Raw genomic sequence first — 14,031 nt, 5'->3', positions numbered from 1 at the left:
GGACGAAGAGGAGGAGGAGGAGGAAGAAGAGGAGGAAGAGGAGGAAGAGGAGGAGGAAGAGGAGGAAGAGGAGGAGGAGGAAGAAGAGAAGGAGGAGGAAGAGGAGGAGGAGGAAGAGGAGGAAGAAGAAGAGGAGGAGAGGAGGAGGAGGAAGAGGAGGTGGAGGAGGAGGAAGAGAAGGATGAGGAGGACGAAGAGGAGGAGGAGGAGGAAGAAGAGGAGGAAGAAGAAGAAGAGGAGGAGAGGAGGAAGAGGAGGAAGAAGAGGAGGAAGAGGAGGAAGAGGAGGAGGAGGAAGAAGAGGAGGAAGAGGAGAAGGAGGAGGGGGAAGACGAGGAAGAGGAGGAGGAGGAGGAGGAGGAGGAAGAGGATGTGGAGGAGGAGGAAGAGAAGGATGAGGAGGACGAAGAGGAGGAGGAGGAGGAAGAAGAGGAGGAAGAAGAAGAAGAGGAGGAGAGGAGGAAGAGGAGGAAGAAGAGGAGGAAGAGGAGGAAGAGGAGGAGGAGGAAGAAGAGGAGGAAGAGGAGGAGGAGGAGGAGGAAGAGGAGGAAGAGGAGGAGGAAGAGGAGGAGGAAAAAGAGGAAGAGGAGGAGGAGGAGGAAGAGGAGGAGGAGGAGGAGGAGGAAGAGGAGGAGGAAGAGGAGGAAGAAGAGGAGGAGAGGAGGAGGAGGAGGAGGAAGAGGAGGAGGAGGAAGAGGAGGTGGAGGAGGAGGAAGAGAAGGATGAGGAGGACGAAGAGGAGGAGGAGGAGGAAGAAGAGGAGGAAGAAGAAGAAGAGGAGGAGAGGAGGAAGAGGAGGAAGAAGAGGAGGAAGAGGAGGAGGAGGAAGAAGAGGAGGAAGAGGAGAAGGAGGAGGGGGAAGAGGAGGAAGAGGAGGAGGAGGAGGAGGAGGAGGAGGAGGAGGAGGAGGAGGCAGAGGAGGAGGAGGAGGAAGAGGAGGAAGAGGAGGAGGAGAGTCCCCCGATGAGCTTCACACGAAGCCAGAGGTGGTTCTGGTTCAGATCCTTTACTCAAGACCTCAGAGTGCTGCATTCCAAATCCTACTAAAGGTAAAAGTACAGAGGTATGATCACCAAGTATCAAAGTCTCATTCTGCAGTTAAAAAAACACTCTTGTGATTGATGTATTATATATATATATATATATATATATGACATTATTAGATATAAATGTATTATTATGACCTAACTACTTTACTGTTAGGAAGTGTAGTCCAGTGGTTCCCATACCGAGATAAACCATGCAGGGGTCATCATGAGATGATTAATGGTATGGAGGACGGAACCTGACAAAATAATAGATAAATAAATAAATAAATAAATAATATTAAAAATAAATGTAGCCGTTAGTTGACTGATGACCTTTGCTCTGAGCTCATGACACATTGAGTGACAGCCCCCTCATTTGCATAATGAGGCAGAAATGCATAAAGAAATGTAAAAAATAAATGAATAAAGAAAAGAAAGAAATAATTTTGGGAAAATAAATAAGGGGTGAAATGCAAAGGGGAAAATCGTGCATAAATACATAAATGTATAAATACATAAATAAATGATACATTCAAAAATAAATATAAAATAAATAAAAATTGTATGCAAAAATAAATTAATCAATTTGAAAATTAATATAAAATAAATACATAAATATAATAAAAGGGAAAATTAAACAGAAGAGTAAATAAATAAGGGAATTAATACAAAGAACAATAAATAAAAAAGCAAATTAAAACAGAAATATTAATTAATGTCACATTTTATCAGTTAATTAATTAATGAATTAATGGCTACATTTATTTTAATATTATTTTTGCTACTTTTAATGACCTATTTAATTACTTATCGAGTCATTTATTTTTTTATTTTTTTATTTGGCAGGCTCCGTCCTCCATTTTATGGTCGAGGAAATAAGAAGAAACAAAGTTATTTGAGTTGTAGGCCTAAATATTATATATTCAATATTTGATATTTGACCTTTTTGAGGCTGGAACAGTAAAACAAATGGAACTACTTGAGAAGTTTAAAAAGGGGAAATGTCTCTTTGGTAGAACTGCTATCACTTCATAGACGGGGGATGCTTTTTTTGCAAGGGGCCACAAGCCTAAAAGGTTGGGAACCACTGGTTTTAATCCTTAATTTTAATCCATATTGTGTGAGTTTATGTATTTTTCATGCAACATCTTTATCTGAAAAGCTGTTGAATAAATGTAGTGGTGTATGAACTACATTGTTGCCCTCTGACTAACAGCTGACACAACTGCAATATCATTGTGCTTGCATAAATGACAATAAAGTTTGTGTGATAAATGGAAATCAGGGCCGGCTCCAGCCCTTTCGGTGCCCTTGGCGAAATTTGGATTTGGAGATCCCCCCATTTGGAGAGTATTTGGGTTCAACCCCCCCAGAACACCCTAGCCCCATAAACCGCAACACACATCAGACATCACAATGGTTTTAAACTTTAAAAAATAAAAAATAAATATTTATTATGGCATAAATAAACAATTGGTCCCTGATATTGTTGGCTTAAAAGTGTTCAAAGTAGTCAGATTCACTCAAATTTACTGTCTACTGTAGGAAGCAGCTGAACTTTAAGTCACGACTGTTTTCTGAAAGTACAGAAGAAACTCCCAAACGAATAAAGACACAATAAAGTGAACAAGTCTTTTTTTATTCCAAAATGTTTAGGGTAAAATAAACCGTAAAAGATACAACATAAGCATCCGAGCAGAATGGGAAGAGGACAAAATAACATACACACTGGCCTCACACACATCTCCCACTCCGGGTAAAGCAGGAGTCAACCTGTCCGTCTACTCTGAGGACAATAAACCGGGTCTGGAACTGAAAGATGAAGCTGGTAGTAGTCAAAAAAAAAGAATACCTCTCTCTTTCTGTTGCATGATCATTCAAATATCTTTCAAACCAGCTGTCTTGGTAGTCAAATGTTTGCAAACACAAAACATACAGATTCTCCCCTGCTGTGCTGTTTGAGCCTTTGCTTCAGATCCAACGTTTTTAACAACGTAAACGCTTGTAAAAGTAAAAAGGAACTGCTGTGGGATAACGCTCCAACATTACAAGTTGTCTAAAGGCCCAAACGGGATCAAAACATGAAGAGTACAATAAGGCACTTGCTAGACAAATCCAACTAAATAGAATCTAAACACAGAGGTCAAATGAACAGAACTTTTATTTTACAATCAGCGAAAACAGTGTGGCCACCCTGTGATCAAACAATGAATGCGTGTAAATGGGGCTGTACACAAATTATCATACACTTTCAACACACTTTTAAAGAAGAACAAACAGGTGCAGGCTTTTTCAATGTTTGGTAAAACAGATATTGTAAAGAGGAGGAATGATTTCTGAATCCAAAAAAAACCTAAATGACAACAAGGGTGTACGTCTGCAGTCCAACTAAGTGCTGCCTCCTAGAGCCTATGAGAAGTAACTGCACATCAAGTTCACAAACATTATTTGGAATAGCCTGATAAAAGAACATCATCAGTAACAAGCATGTGTTTTTATTATGTATTATAACTAGTTTGACAACTCTTAAAGTAAGTATACAAGTCTTACAAATGCTAAATGTTTATATAAAAAAGGGATAAAGAAGAAAAAACGTGGGGGGAGAAGTTTCTGATCGGTTTTACAGGACAGAGCTGTACACGTGGACGGCTGCCAAACTCCATGTTGGGCTTTCAAATTTTTAAAGGGGAATTCTTTTCAGCCTGGAGGACCTTCACACATTTCAAAAATGTTATTTCTCAACCTTTAATCTTATTTGTATCCTTCGGAGACCCTCGTTAGAATGATTTGTGAAAACAAGGCCAGATGGAAAAAAGTACGAGATATGCTTTCCATCCTGAATACCAACGCAGGAACAAATTCAATTAACTTTTCGGTAAAACAATTCAGCATGTTGATTCCTCTTTGATGCACTGCGATGCCGAGATCAGGCGTGGCAATGTTGTCCAACCTATTAAGAAATAACTGAAAGAAAATACGCCACCGACAGAAAATGGCTTTGAGTGTTACATACTTTTGGTTGCTGGGATTAGCTTGAAAAAAACAACAACAACAACCTGAACAGAGGACGGCGTAATCCTGCAGAGTCGGCTCTAGCGAGGATGCTGGGGGGGAAAAAAATGTGTCAAAGCCTTGCTGTTTTGCTCTTAAGGCCAAGATACAAGGCGACATTTTGAAGCAAGGCTTTTTTTGACTTTTTGTTCCTTCTGTTGCTCGGAAGTAGCCCCCCGCATCACGACTTGTTCAGTATCCCAAAAAAGTCAGCATGTCTGAAAACACAAGTAGAACAAAAGAAACAGCGACGTTCGGTCTCGCGGACCGCTCGGGCTGGACATTCTTTGAGTCTTATGCGCGTTTGGATGAAGTGGCGTCAAAGGGAGTGTCAGGTGTGTTGTGTCTGGGAGACGGGGACGACCAGAAATTTCAGGCTCATTTCTGAGACGGTCTTTTTTGTTTCTTTACGGGGATAAAAAGATGCGAGACAACCAGAATGGTCTCTTTAGGGAGGAAAAGCAGCAATAACAAAGATCCTGAAGAATCTACAGTGAACTTAAAGAGTTGTCCAGACCATTATTGTCTTGCTTTGTAGGTATGTCCAGGAAACAAAAAAAAAAAAAAAACAGAAACGTAAAACAGCTTCTATTTCCTAACTTCACTGGTGCAGGTAGAGCAGGGGGAGGAACAGGGGAGAAAGAGTTGGATTTGTCGAGCTGGTCTTCTCTCTACAACCAACAACACATCCCGTCATCGGCTCATCGAGCTGGGGTGAAGCCGTCGCTGTTGCATTCTCCTTTAAAATATACGTGGACTCGGAACTAAAAAATTGACTCGCGCTGTGTATCTGTGGGGGGAAAGGACTCTACTGCACCGCTCTTTAAACGAAGGACTAGTGGCTGACGAGCCCCTGCAGCATCATCATCAGGCGCCGCGCCCTCTTGCTGAGCGGGCTGTGGGGGTCCTGCTGCAGGAAGGCGAAGAGCTTCGGTCTGACCTGGGCCAACACGGAGGACATGTGGTCCCTCGTCAGCGGGTCGCCGTGGTCCAGGTTCATCACTGCGTCCTCCAGGTAGCTGAACGGGGACAGAGAGGGACAGAGACGTCAGATAATGATGATGACATGAAGACTAGTCAGGCACTTATTATATCTACTGCAGATATGAGCTGGAAAAGAAACTGTTAAAGGCTGGCCCACACTGAAAGATTTTTTAAATCTTAACAGATGTTGAAAATGTCAGAAATCCCCCACACATAACGACATGTTGTTAAATTCAGGTTGTCAAAGTTAACGCGTAAACGCAAATTCACTTAAACGCCACACATTTCTTTAACGCATTAATGCAACTTGTGATTTTCAAGTCGTAGCGGACTCAGTTTTAAAGCCAGAGGGAAGATACTGGCATTATATGAAACTATAAAACCATTGGAACCAACCATGTCATACTAGCTTGTCATGAAGGAGGCTAAATAATTACATAATAATAATACATTTTGGCGTGGAAAAACTGGCATGGCCATTTTCAAAAGCGTCCCTTGACCTCTGAAAATGGGTTCTATGGGTACCCACGAGTCTCCCCGTTACAGACATGCCCACTTTATGATAATCACATGCAGATTGGGGCAAGTCATAGTCAAGTCAGCACACTGACAGCTGTTGTTGCCTGTCGGGCATGCTGGCCCTAGTTAAATTTAGCAATTTTGTTCCTACAGTGTGTGGAGAGCAACGATTTGGCCAAAACAGCACACCACACACTACCAGATTCCACTCATGAACAACGACTAAAAAAAAACTAAATCTCGCGCGGATCAAACGTGACTTTTGTGTAAACAAACATGGCGGACGATGGGCAGGAAAGAATTATTGATGTTAGTTTTTGCACTACTTTGTACTGAAAATTCACAAAGGATGGATGGATGAAGTCATGGAAACGTGTTAAATAATCACTCGCGTTGTTGCCACAAATCAACAAGTTGGTCCTCCATTTCTGAGCTCCATCTTACTACTACTTCATGCTTGATTTCTCGTGTAGCGTGTACTCGGCAGAAGCCAAGAACAGTTTTTAAGCCATGAGGCAGGCTCAAGAAAAAAACAAGATGACAGAAAAATAACTTAGCACCAGAGGTCATTTTTGTTCTTTGTGGAGAAAATGATGAAATGAAAGAATATCTACAATCTGAAACTTCATTCATTGAGATATAATAGCAGTAAGGAGGTCAACTTGCATAGACTTTGTGGTTTGACCCTGGAAAGCAGGCTGCAGGGGGACAGAGAGAAAGGCCGCTTCTATCGGTGTCTCAACTATCTTTCTCAGTTTGAATGTCAAGCGCTGTCCTTGATCACCTTCCTGGCTGCTGGCCCACTGTGCGTGTGTGTACCTTGGGCTTTCACTCAAATATCACAGCAGAAATTGAGTTATGCCGCTGTCACCTGCGTCCTGCCCTCTCACTCAGGCTGCACTACATTTAACTCCTCAAATGAATAGTTTTTAGTGGGACATCTGGTGGTTGGACTGTCCAGCAGGGCTCTATTTCTGTCCTGCTACCCACCCTCTGTCTTAACAGTTTATATGAGCATTCATCTCCATGTCCGGAGCACTCCCTGATCCCAGTCGAGCATTAGAGCTGTTCCCACGTCGCCAGCTGGCCTGTGGCCAGAGTTCCACTCAACACACACAACGAACATCACGGGTCTATCAAATCCCCATAACACTGCCATCACACTCTTTATGACATTTGATGTCACTGCAAAGAGCACCACACATACCGATCTCTGAACTAGAGCCAGACCGATTCATCTGCCGATATAGGCCCATCGCAGCGAACATGTTGTCCGATTTGCACCGATATGAAAACTCTTAACATGATGTAATGGCACAATTTTTATGGCCCATAATTGCTAGTGATGTTACGTGCCGTGCCGAGGCTTTGGAGCATGTGTCCGGGATGTTTTCTACCAATGACGTCATTGAAGACGCCCAGAGCCGAAACACAGTTGAGAAATTATTGTTCCTGAATAAAAATGAATGAAGTCCCTCCTCTATTATTTTCCTATAGTTACACAAGTACATTCACTGTCCTCTGCCCGGTTAAACCACTGCCTCCCATCTGTAAAATATCTGCCTGTCGTGTGCACATGAAGCCCAGATGAAGCCTCGTGAAATTATCCCTTGTGGGAACCAATTTCCTGGAGGCTTCATCCCATTGTTTACAGTCTGATGTATACGACCGGATCGTTTCACAAGCAGCCAGTTTACAAGCTAACTTCAAACTAATAAAAACTAAATCATCGTCAGACGATAGCTGATTGGTTCCGAGACTGCATTTCGGTGTCCCACCTCTTTTGCTCTGTTTACCTGCATTCCAGCCTGCTTGAACGTGATCGGTCACTACTACTCGGACTACAAACGGAAATCAGAACGCTTCCGGTACCAAAATGTTGTCCCGTTGCCTCCAGATTCTACATGTGAATGCAGAATCTGTTTACAGAGATTACACAGATACTGACTAGCTAGTTTATGTCATGCAGGAGAAAATCTACTAACTAAATTGTGTCCAACCCTTTCAAATGCTAAAAGGGAGTGTATGTAAGTTTTTACACATATAAACATGTATTCATTGTTTATTCTTTATTGCTAATGAGTGAACAGGTTGTAACCTAACCTAAAAGATGAGACCTTCCGCGACTTTCTGGGTCAGCCTGTAGACTGCTTTTAATGTGAAGACTGCGGGCCGTTTTTTTCTGGGAATATCCATCGGATGTGACGTCATGCTCGCTCACGAGTGCCTTTACTCTTTTCAGCTCCGCTACAGGGCTAACAGTGTGCAACCATAGCTAACGTTTGGTTAGCAACGGAGTCTGCTAACGCCAACAAATGACCTTCCCCCGCCACAACTCAAGAGTCCAACACAAACTCCACAGAATCACAAAAAAACAAAGTTATATCTAGTGAAGCCCGTCTGGCAAAACAGGAATGTGACCGACGTCAAGGGATAACTTGGATCAACATCAGCCGGGCCTTTGATTCATGGAGGAACATACGTTTGGTTTTGGGTATCAAAACGGAGCTGGCAAAATTCCTATTGGACAGGTAAGTTAACATTACTGCTAAGCATGTGAAATATATAGTGACACTGTGGTTTTAGCTGCCTATCTTGCTAACGTTAATCGTCATGATGCCTGTCAATCACGTTCAGTCTCGTACAGTATGTGTCGCATCACTGTTCTAACCGATGCTCGCTCGTATCTACGTAGTGCGAGCAACAGGCTGACTGCCGGTGACTGAACAGCCACAGGTGTCACTGTTAACAAGCAATTTCCGATTCTTACACACAGACACTTTTAAAAAAAACATACATTGAGATGCTCTTTATGCTTCCTCAGTTCACATTATTCTTGCATCAGTTTGGAGAAAAAATGTGTTCTTCAAAACCGGCTAATGATCCTGCTAACGATCCTCTGGTCCCTACAATCCTAACGCTGCTTTTGTTTCTCTTTGGGAATCTTTTATGGATTCTTCTAAGATATTATCAATCAGAAGTTCAGAAAAGGAAAAGCTCCTTTATCTTGTGCAAAGCCTAAAAAAAATATACCGAACAAGTGCTGTAGTTTTTTTTGTCTTATCCCAATATTAATTGACTTCTATTTACTCATGAGAGCTCAGAGTTTTCCTGCACGGCTCAAATCAAATTTGCCATTAAAGTAGGCAAGAGGGAGAAGATGTTAAGGATTTTTGTGATTTATCCTGTTTTGATCTACTGAACTCCCTCGCACCACAACCCATCCGACTGCGCTCCGTCCTAATAATGCCTCAGACTGAACCACACCCTGCTGCCTCATCTCTCTCTCCAGATGGCACAGAGCGGCACCAGGGGGCCGTATTAACAGTAGTAGGCAGCGGCAATGTAAACCCAGAACCAGACAGGTGATCCAGAGACAGAGTGGTGCTGTAAAGGGACTCTGATTAAGAAAGAGGGTTTTCTGGGGGAGGAAAGAACGAGAGGAGAAGGGAGGGAAGGATTCATAAGAGAGAAGGACATGAAGGGAGTGAGGTGGAGGCTCTCTGAGGAGACACATCCATCTTGAGAATAACAGCACAACACAACACACTCTTCTGTTAAAAGAGCAGGGAAAAAAAACAGACGGGAGTGCAAGAGTGAACAACAGAATACGAGACAAGGACATGGAAAGAACAGAACAATAGAGAGCATCTAAAAACTGTGTAGCTATTCACAGGATCATCTGCGCTCCCCGGGCAGCCATGTAGCCGGGCTACAGACGGAGCCGGGTGATGGGGTCAGCAGTTTAGCACCGTGTAGCGCTCAGGAGACGAGGAATAATGGACATACGATGGAGATGAGATGGGGAGCAAAAGTTGAGGCAAAGACTGATCGACGATGGCACAAGATGAGAGATGGGAGAGAAGTCGTGTGATGCAATTCAAAATGTGTTCACCGCTATTGCTTTGTGATAAAAATGAACTTAAAATGAAGATATTTTGGGAAGAGGTGAGCTCGTACAGCTCACAGGTTTTTGATTAAACCCAAGTTATGCCTGCTGCATTGCAAGACAGGTCTTACATCAAACTACAGTGGTGTGAGACGATATGCTGAAAGTAATATGAAAAGTATACAGGTGAGATTTATCAATATTTTCAATTGGAAACAGCACATGCATTTCATATGTCAATATTCACACATGCTGCAATTCATTATTTTCATGTGCAAAAAAAATATTATTTTTAATTACAATTCTAGCAGATTGTCAATAATTCTGCAATTGTTCCAAACAATTAAAGTTGGCGTTGGTAATTTTCCTCAAAAACATTTTTTTGTTATATTTGTCCAAATTCTCATTACATCCCGACAGCAATCAAGAAATCAAATGCTGACAAAAAAAGATAAATAATCTGGTATCTGTGGCTGTCGCAGGACTGTAATAAGCCTTGGACAACCTACCTGTCTGTCTGCCAAAGTCGGGTGATGCCATCATAAATTAAATGTTTGAAGTGCATCCACAGATATACCCGACTTTAGTTTAACAGCATCTTCAAGAAGAAACGTTCATTGAGCTTGATTAACCCGGAAACTAACGTTATAGCGCTGCTACAGCTGACAAGACAACAACTGGTGTGCTGCCAAAACTTCCCAAGTGAAACTTGAGTTCCAGAATTTCTGTTGAGTAGTAGACATAAACAGCTGTTTGGGTCACAGGGCGTACTGAAAGTACACGTGTTGTTACAGCCCTAATGTGGACATTTAATTGTAGCCTATTTCAATACAATTCTAAATGTGCTTAGAGAGAATTATTTCCACCGGATATTATGACCAGTGTGTGTGTGTGTCTGCTCGTCTCTCTCGCTCGGTCTGGGCAGGAAAATCAAAAGGTTGGCAAGCACGGGATATATATTTTATAATTTGTCAGAATCAGATTATATCATATATAATATATCAGGATAATATAGCCTATATAGCCTAATATATAATATATTAGGCTACTCCTTCAGACTTATCATTTTTAATAGATTATCAGTGTGTTTTCTAGCCAGATTTCCTCTCAGCTCGTCAATAGATCAGACAGACGGCAAAACTATCGCTGCAGATGGCGACCCGGCCGTGTGTGTGTGTGTGTGTGTGTGTGTGTGTGTGTGTGTGTGTGTGTGTGTGTGTGTGTGTGTGTGTGTGTGTGTCCAGCTGTGTCGCTCTCAGAGCGGATTAAAGAGCAAGTGAGAAAGCCAGCCGGGGAAAGCAGGCAAATGAGTATTGAAAACATTTTCAATTCATAATCAATGCGTCATCTGATCGGCCTTTATAGAGACCAATGATCAAACTATTAAGTTAATTACTGTATAAGAATGAATATCGTCCAACAACGATTGGTGGCCGATTGACCTGAGCACTCTTAGTTTCACCCAAAATCACTACCATTATTTATAGAAAGTTTAGAAAAGGCTTCTGCTTACTAACATTAATTATCATTCTTGATATCTCAAGACATTGTCATCGTCATGAGAGTTTGTATCTCAATGACGTAAACCTCATACATTGTGGAGCCCACACTGTGTCGATTGTGTTTTGACTTTCAGTGTGTTCATCTTCAAATTATCCACAAATTACACACTAAATGTTTACTCGGACCCCCGGGGAGATTCGCGTAATCTTCAAAAATAATGTTACTATGGATGAAAGTTAGGAAAAAAGAAAAAGAACATGCTGTACCAAAAATGGCATATGTAATAAGCTCACCTGATTTTGAGCTCAGAGCGGGTTGTCAGGTTGGAGGAGAGCTGCTGGATAAGCGACAGCAGCACGGGCTGGCTGAGTGGGCAGGCGTGCTGACCAAACACCTGCTGAGAGTCGATGGTTTCACACACATACAAGACCAAGTTCAGATCTGTCGCTGACAGAGCCTGGAAGGAGAAAGAGAGACGGCATTATATTGAGATTAAACCATTTTTTATGAATCTTTGCAAACTCCAGTTCAAATATCTCCTTCCCTGCAATAAATCTACAAGAAAAACATTCCTGTACAGCCGCAGTGGGCCTCCTAAAGGAAGGAGTAGTCCATCATCCTTAAAGTGAGAAAGGGTTTGGCCACAAGCTACCTCCTCCTCAGTGGTTGTATGTTACTTCTAAAACTAGACAGAGAAATGTCTGGAAAGATAGTACAGGTTTTGCTGTTATGTTTCTTACACAGAATTCGCGGTTTGGTTCATACCCAGGTTTAGGAGTCACAGTTCAGTACAGCGAAAACCCCCCGAATGCATAAGGATCCGTTTCGTTTCATTTATTTTGAACAGGCAGTAGTGCAAGTGTAAAAGACAGACACAATCCTCTTGCTGGGAACTGAGGTAATATTTTGCCCACTGGCAACTTGTGTGTTCGATGTTTTACTATTTACATCCCCTACAACAGTGGAACAACGCCGACACACCGCCAGGCGGGTCTTCCAGCTCCGGCATTTCATTTGCACTCGCCATTGTTTGACTGACTTGCAAGCCAATCAGCGAGTCGTGCTAACCTTGTGCATTTGGTGCTTACAGCGTACGTCTAAAGGTTTCCGGGCGGAAACCCTTGCTTGTGAACTACATACCGTGTATTCTGTTTGCACCGAACCATGATCTCCGTACCGGTTGGGCACGTATTCACAAACCGTTACAGCCCTAGTTCAGGTCAGGGCTCCAGAGTGCAACCAAAAATCTGTCAAATGCGACTAAACATTTTCAATGGTCGGACCGGGCGAGCATCAAAGCTTGTACGTACATAATGTGTTAAGAAATTACCAATGTGTAGGCCTATGGGAACTGACAAAACGCTCAAAATGTATTATTGCGGCGCCAAAAGGCATGGAGAAAAATTTTGGGTGCACCTAAATGAAAAAGTTAGGCGCACAAGTGCAACCACTGTAAAAGTTCGTCTGGAGCCCTACAGATACAGAGCTAGTTAGGAGAAAACGAAAGCATAAGTGTCTGATGCATAGCTGAGGCACTGCTGGCGTTTGCAAGTGGGACAGTGTTAAGTAGTTGCAGTAAATTGGCTTTCTGGGCCTTGTAGTCCAGGTGGGCCTTCTGTGCGTGAACGTGCATGATAACAAGCTGTGTTTGCATTCATTAACAGTTGGGAAATACAGTTCAGATGCAGAGGCTGCAATATGTACAGTGCTACACCTGCTTATATCTGTATGTGTGTGTGTGTGTGTGTGTGTGTTACCTGCTGGAAAGCCTGGTTGAGCTGGCCCTGCTGGAGGAGCTGCAGGATGTTGGCCTGCTGTGTCTGGTAGTCTAGATGTGCTGTTGGGACGGGCGTGCCAGCCGCTGACCTCATCGCCTGCATGATGCTGGAGGTAACCACCGCCTGCTGCTCCTTCATCGCCAGGCTCACCTCCCCTTTGACAATTCGCTGCACGTGGCTAAGAATAGACTCCTGCAAACTGGGAGGGGAAACAACAGAAGAGGAAACATGATTAAGAGGGTTATCCTCCAGATTACATGTATTTTCAACCACCATCCTGCACTGTAGCAGGCTGGCTAAGTCAAGAAACCCCCATTTAATCAATTTTTTTTAGTGTAATCTTGTCTCTATGTTGGCACAAAGTTTGATTGAATTAACATACTTAACATACAAGCTATTTGAATCTCTGAGTTAAAAAAAAAACACACAATCTGTCTCTGCAGGGTCCGGCGTTGTCATGTCCTTTTCAAGATCCTAAAGTTTTAGTTGGCCAACTACTTTCTCTCTGCTCCGCCCCCGACAAATCTATAAACTCTAGAGGCCAGGAAATTAATTGCAGAGGGAACAAGAGACTCGATCGAATTTATGTTCTTACATTAGCCCCAGGATTAAGCCTTGCTTGTTTCTACTCTCCAGCCCATTATGCACCTGCTCAATAGGCAGTGAATAAGGCCAGGGTTGCTGGCAGAGGCATCTGCTGATATGCACATCTGATATTCAAAATATCCACTTGGAATGTCAATCAATGCTATCGGATCAATCACAGAGAATAATATTAGTTAACAGCAGGATTCTTTTAAAACTTGATGGTTACCACTCACTGTACTGAGCAGGCAATGTCAGCGTTTTTTTTTTTATTTTAGTATTAAAAACTGTAACCGACTGATTGATGAGAGCAGTGTCTAATTACAGCATGATCATATTTACGGAGATATGTAAATGACAGATAAGGATCACAAGTGTCTGACAGTGTGGTCAATGAGGGATAGCTAGGATACATACTTTCCCACCATCATCTGGATCTGGTGCTGGACGTCTGCCCGGACATTAGATGTGATGTTATTGGCCAGCTGATCGGTGGAGCTTTGGAAGCTTTCGATCGACTGCTGGAGCTGAGCGATCACGGGGTCTCGTGTCTCCTGCTCTCTCTGCTTTCTGTTCTTCATATGGGTCTCAAGCTGTTGGATGTCTACAAAGATGAACAGAAAATCAGTTCACAAGCAAACAAACATTATACAGTAAACACTCAAAACTACATTAAGCAATATTTTGGCTGTTTA

At 42.6% G+C, this 14,031-nt stretch overlaps 1 protein-coding gene across 2 annotated transcripts in view; it reads right to left on the bottom strand.

The window, feature by feature from the left end:
• Positions 1-2,645: 2,645 nt before the first annotated feature.
• edc4 (enhancer of mRNA decapping 4) overlaps positions 2,646-14,031 on the bottom strand; it is a 34,754-nt gene continuing 23,368 nt past the window's right edge. For both annotated transcript variants that reach the window (XM_037766722.1, XM_037766723.1), the window contains exons 27-30: positions 13,754-13,940; positions 12,731-12,950; positions 11,267-11,430; positions 2,646-5,097 (exon numbers count right to left, since the gene is read on the bottom strand). In XM_037766722.1, the coding sequence (XP_037622650.1) occupies positions 4,914-5,097; positions 11,267-11,430; positions 12,731-12,950; positions 13,754-13,940 (755 nt within the window). In that variant the 3' untranslated portion in view covers positions 2,646-4,913. The remainder of the gene's footprint in view (positions 5,098-11,266; positions 11,431-12,730; positions 12,951-13,753; positions 13,941-14,031) is intronic.

Source organism: Sebastes umbrosus, chromosome 4, assembly GCF_015220745.1.
Source record: "Sebastes umbrosus isolate fSebUmb1 chromosome 4, fSebUmb1.pri, whole genome shotgun sequence".
NCBI classification, from domain to species: domain Eukaryota; kingdom Metazoa; phylum Chordata; class Actinopteri; order Perciformes; family Sebastidae; genus Sebastes; species Sebastes umbrosus.
Note: the sequence above shows the minus strand (reverse complement) of the source record. Positions and strands in the feature narration are given on the sequence as shown.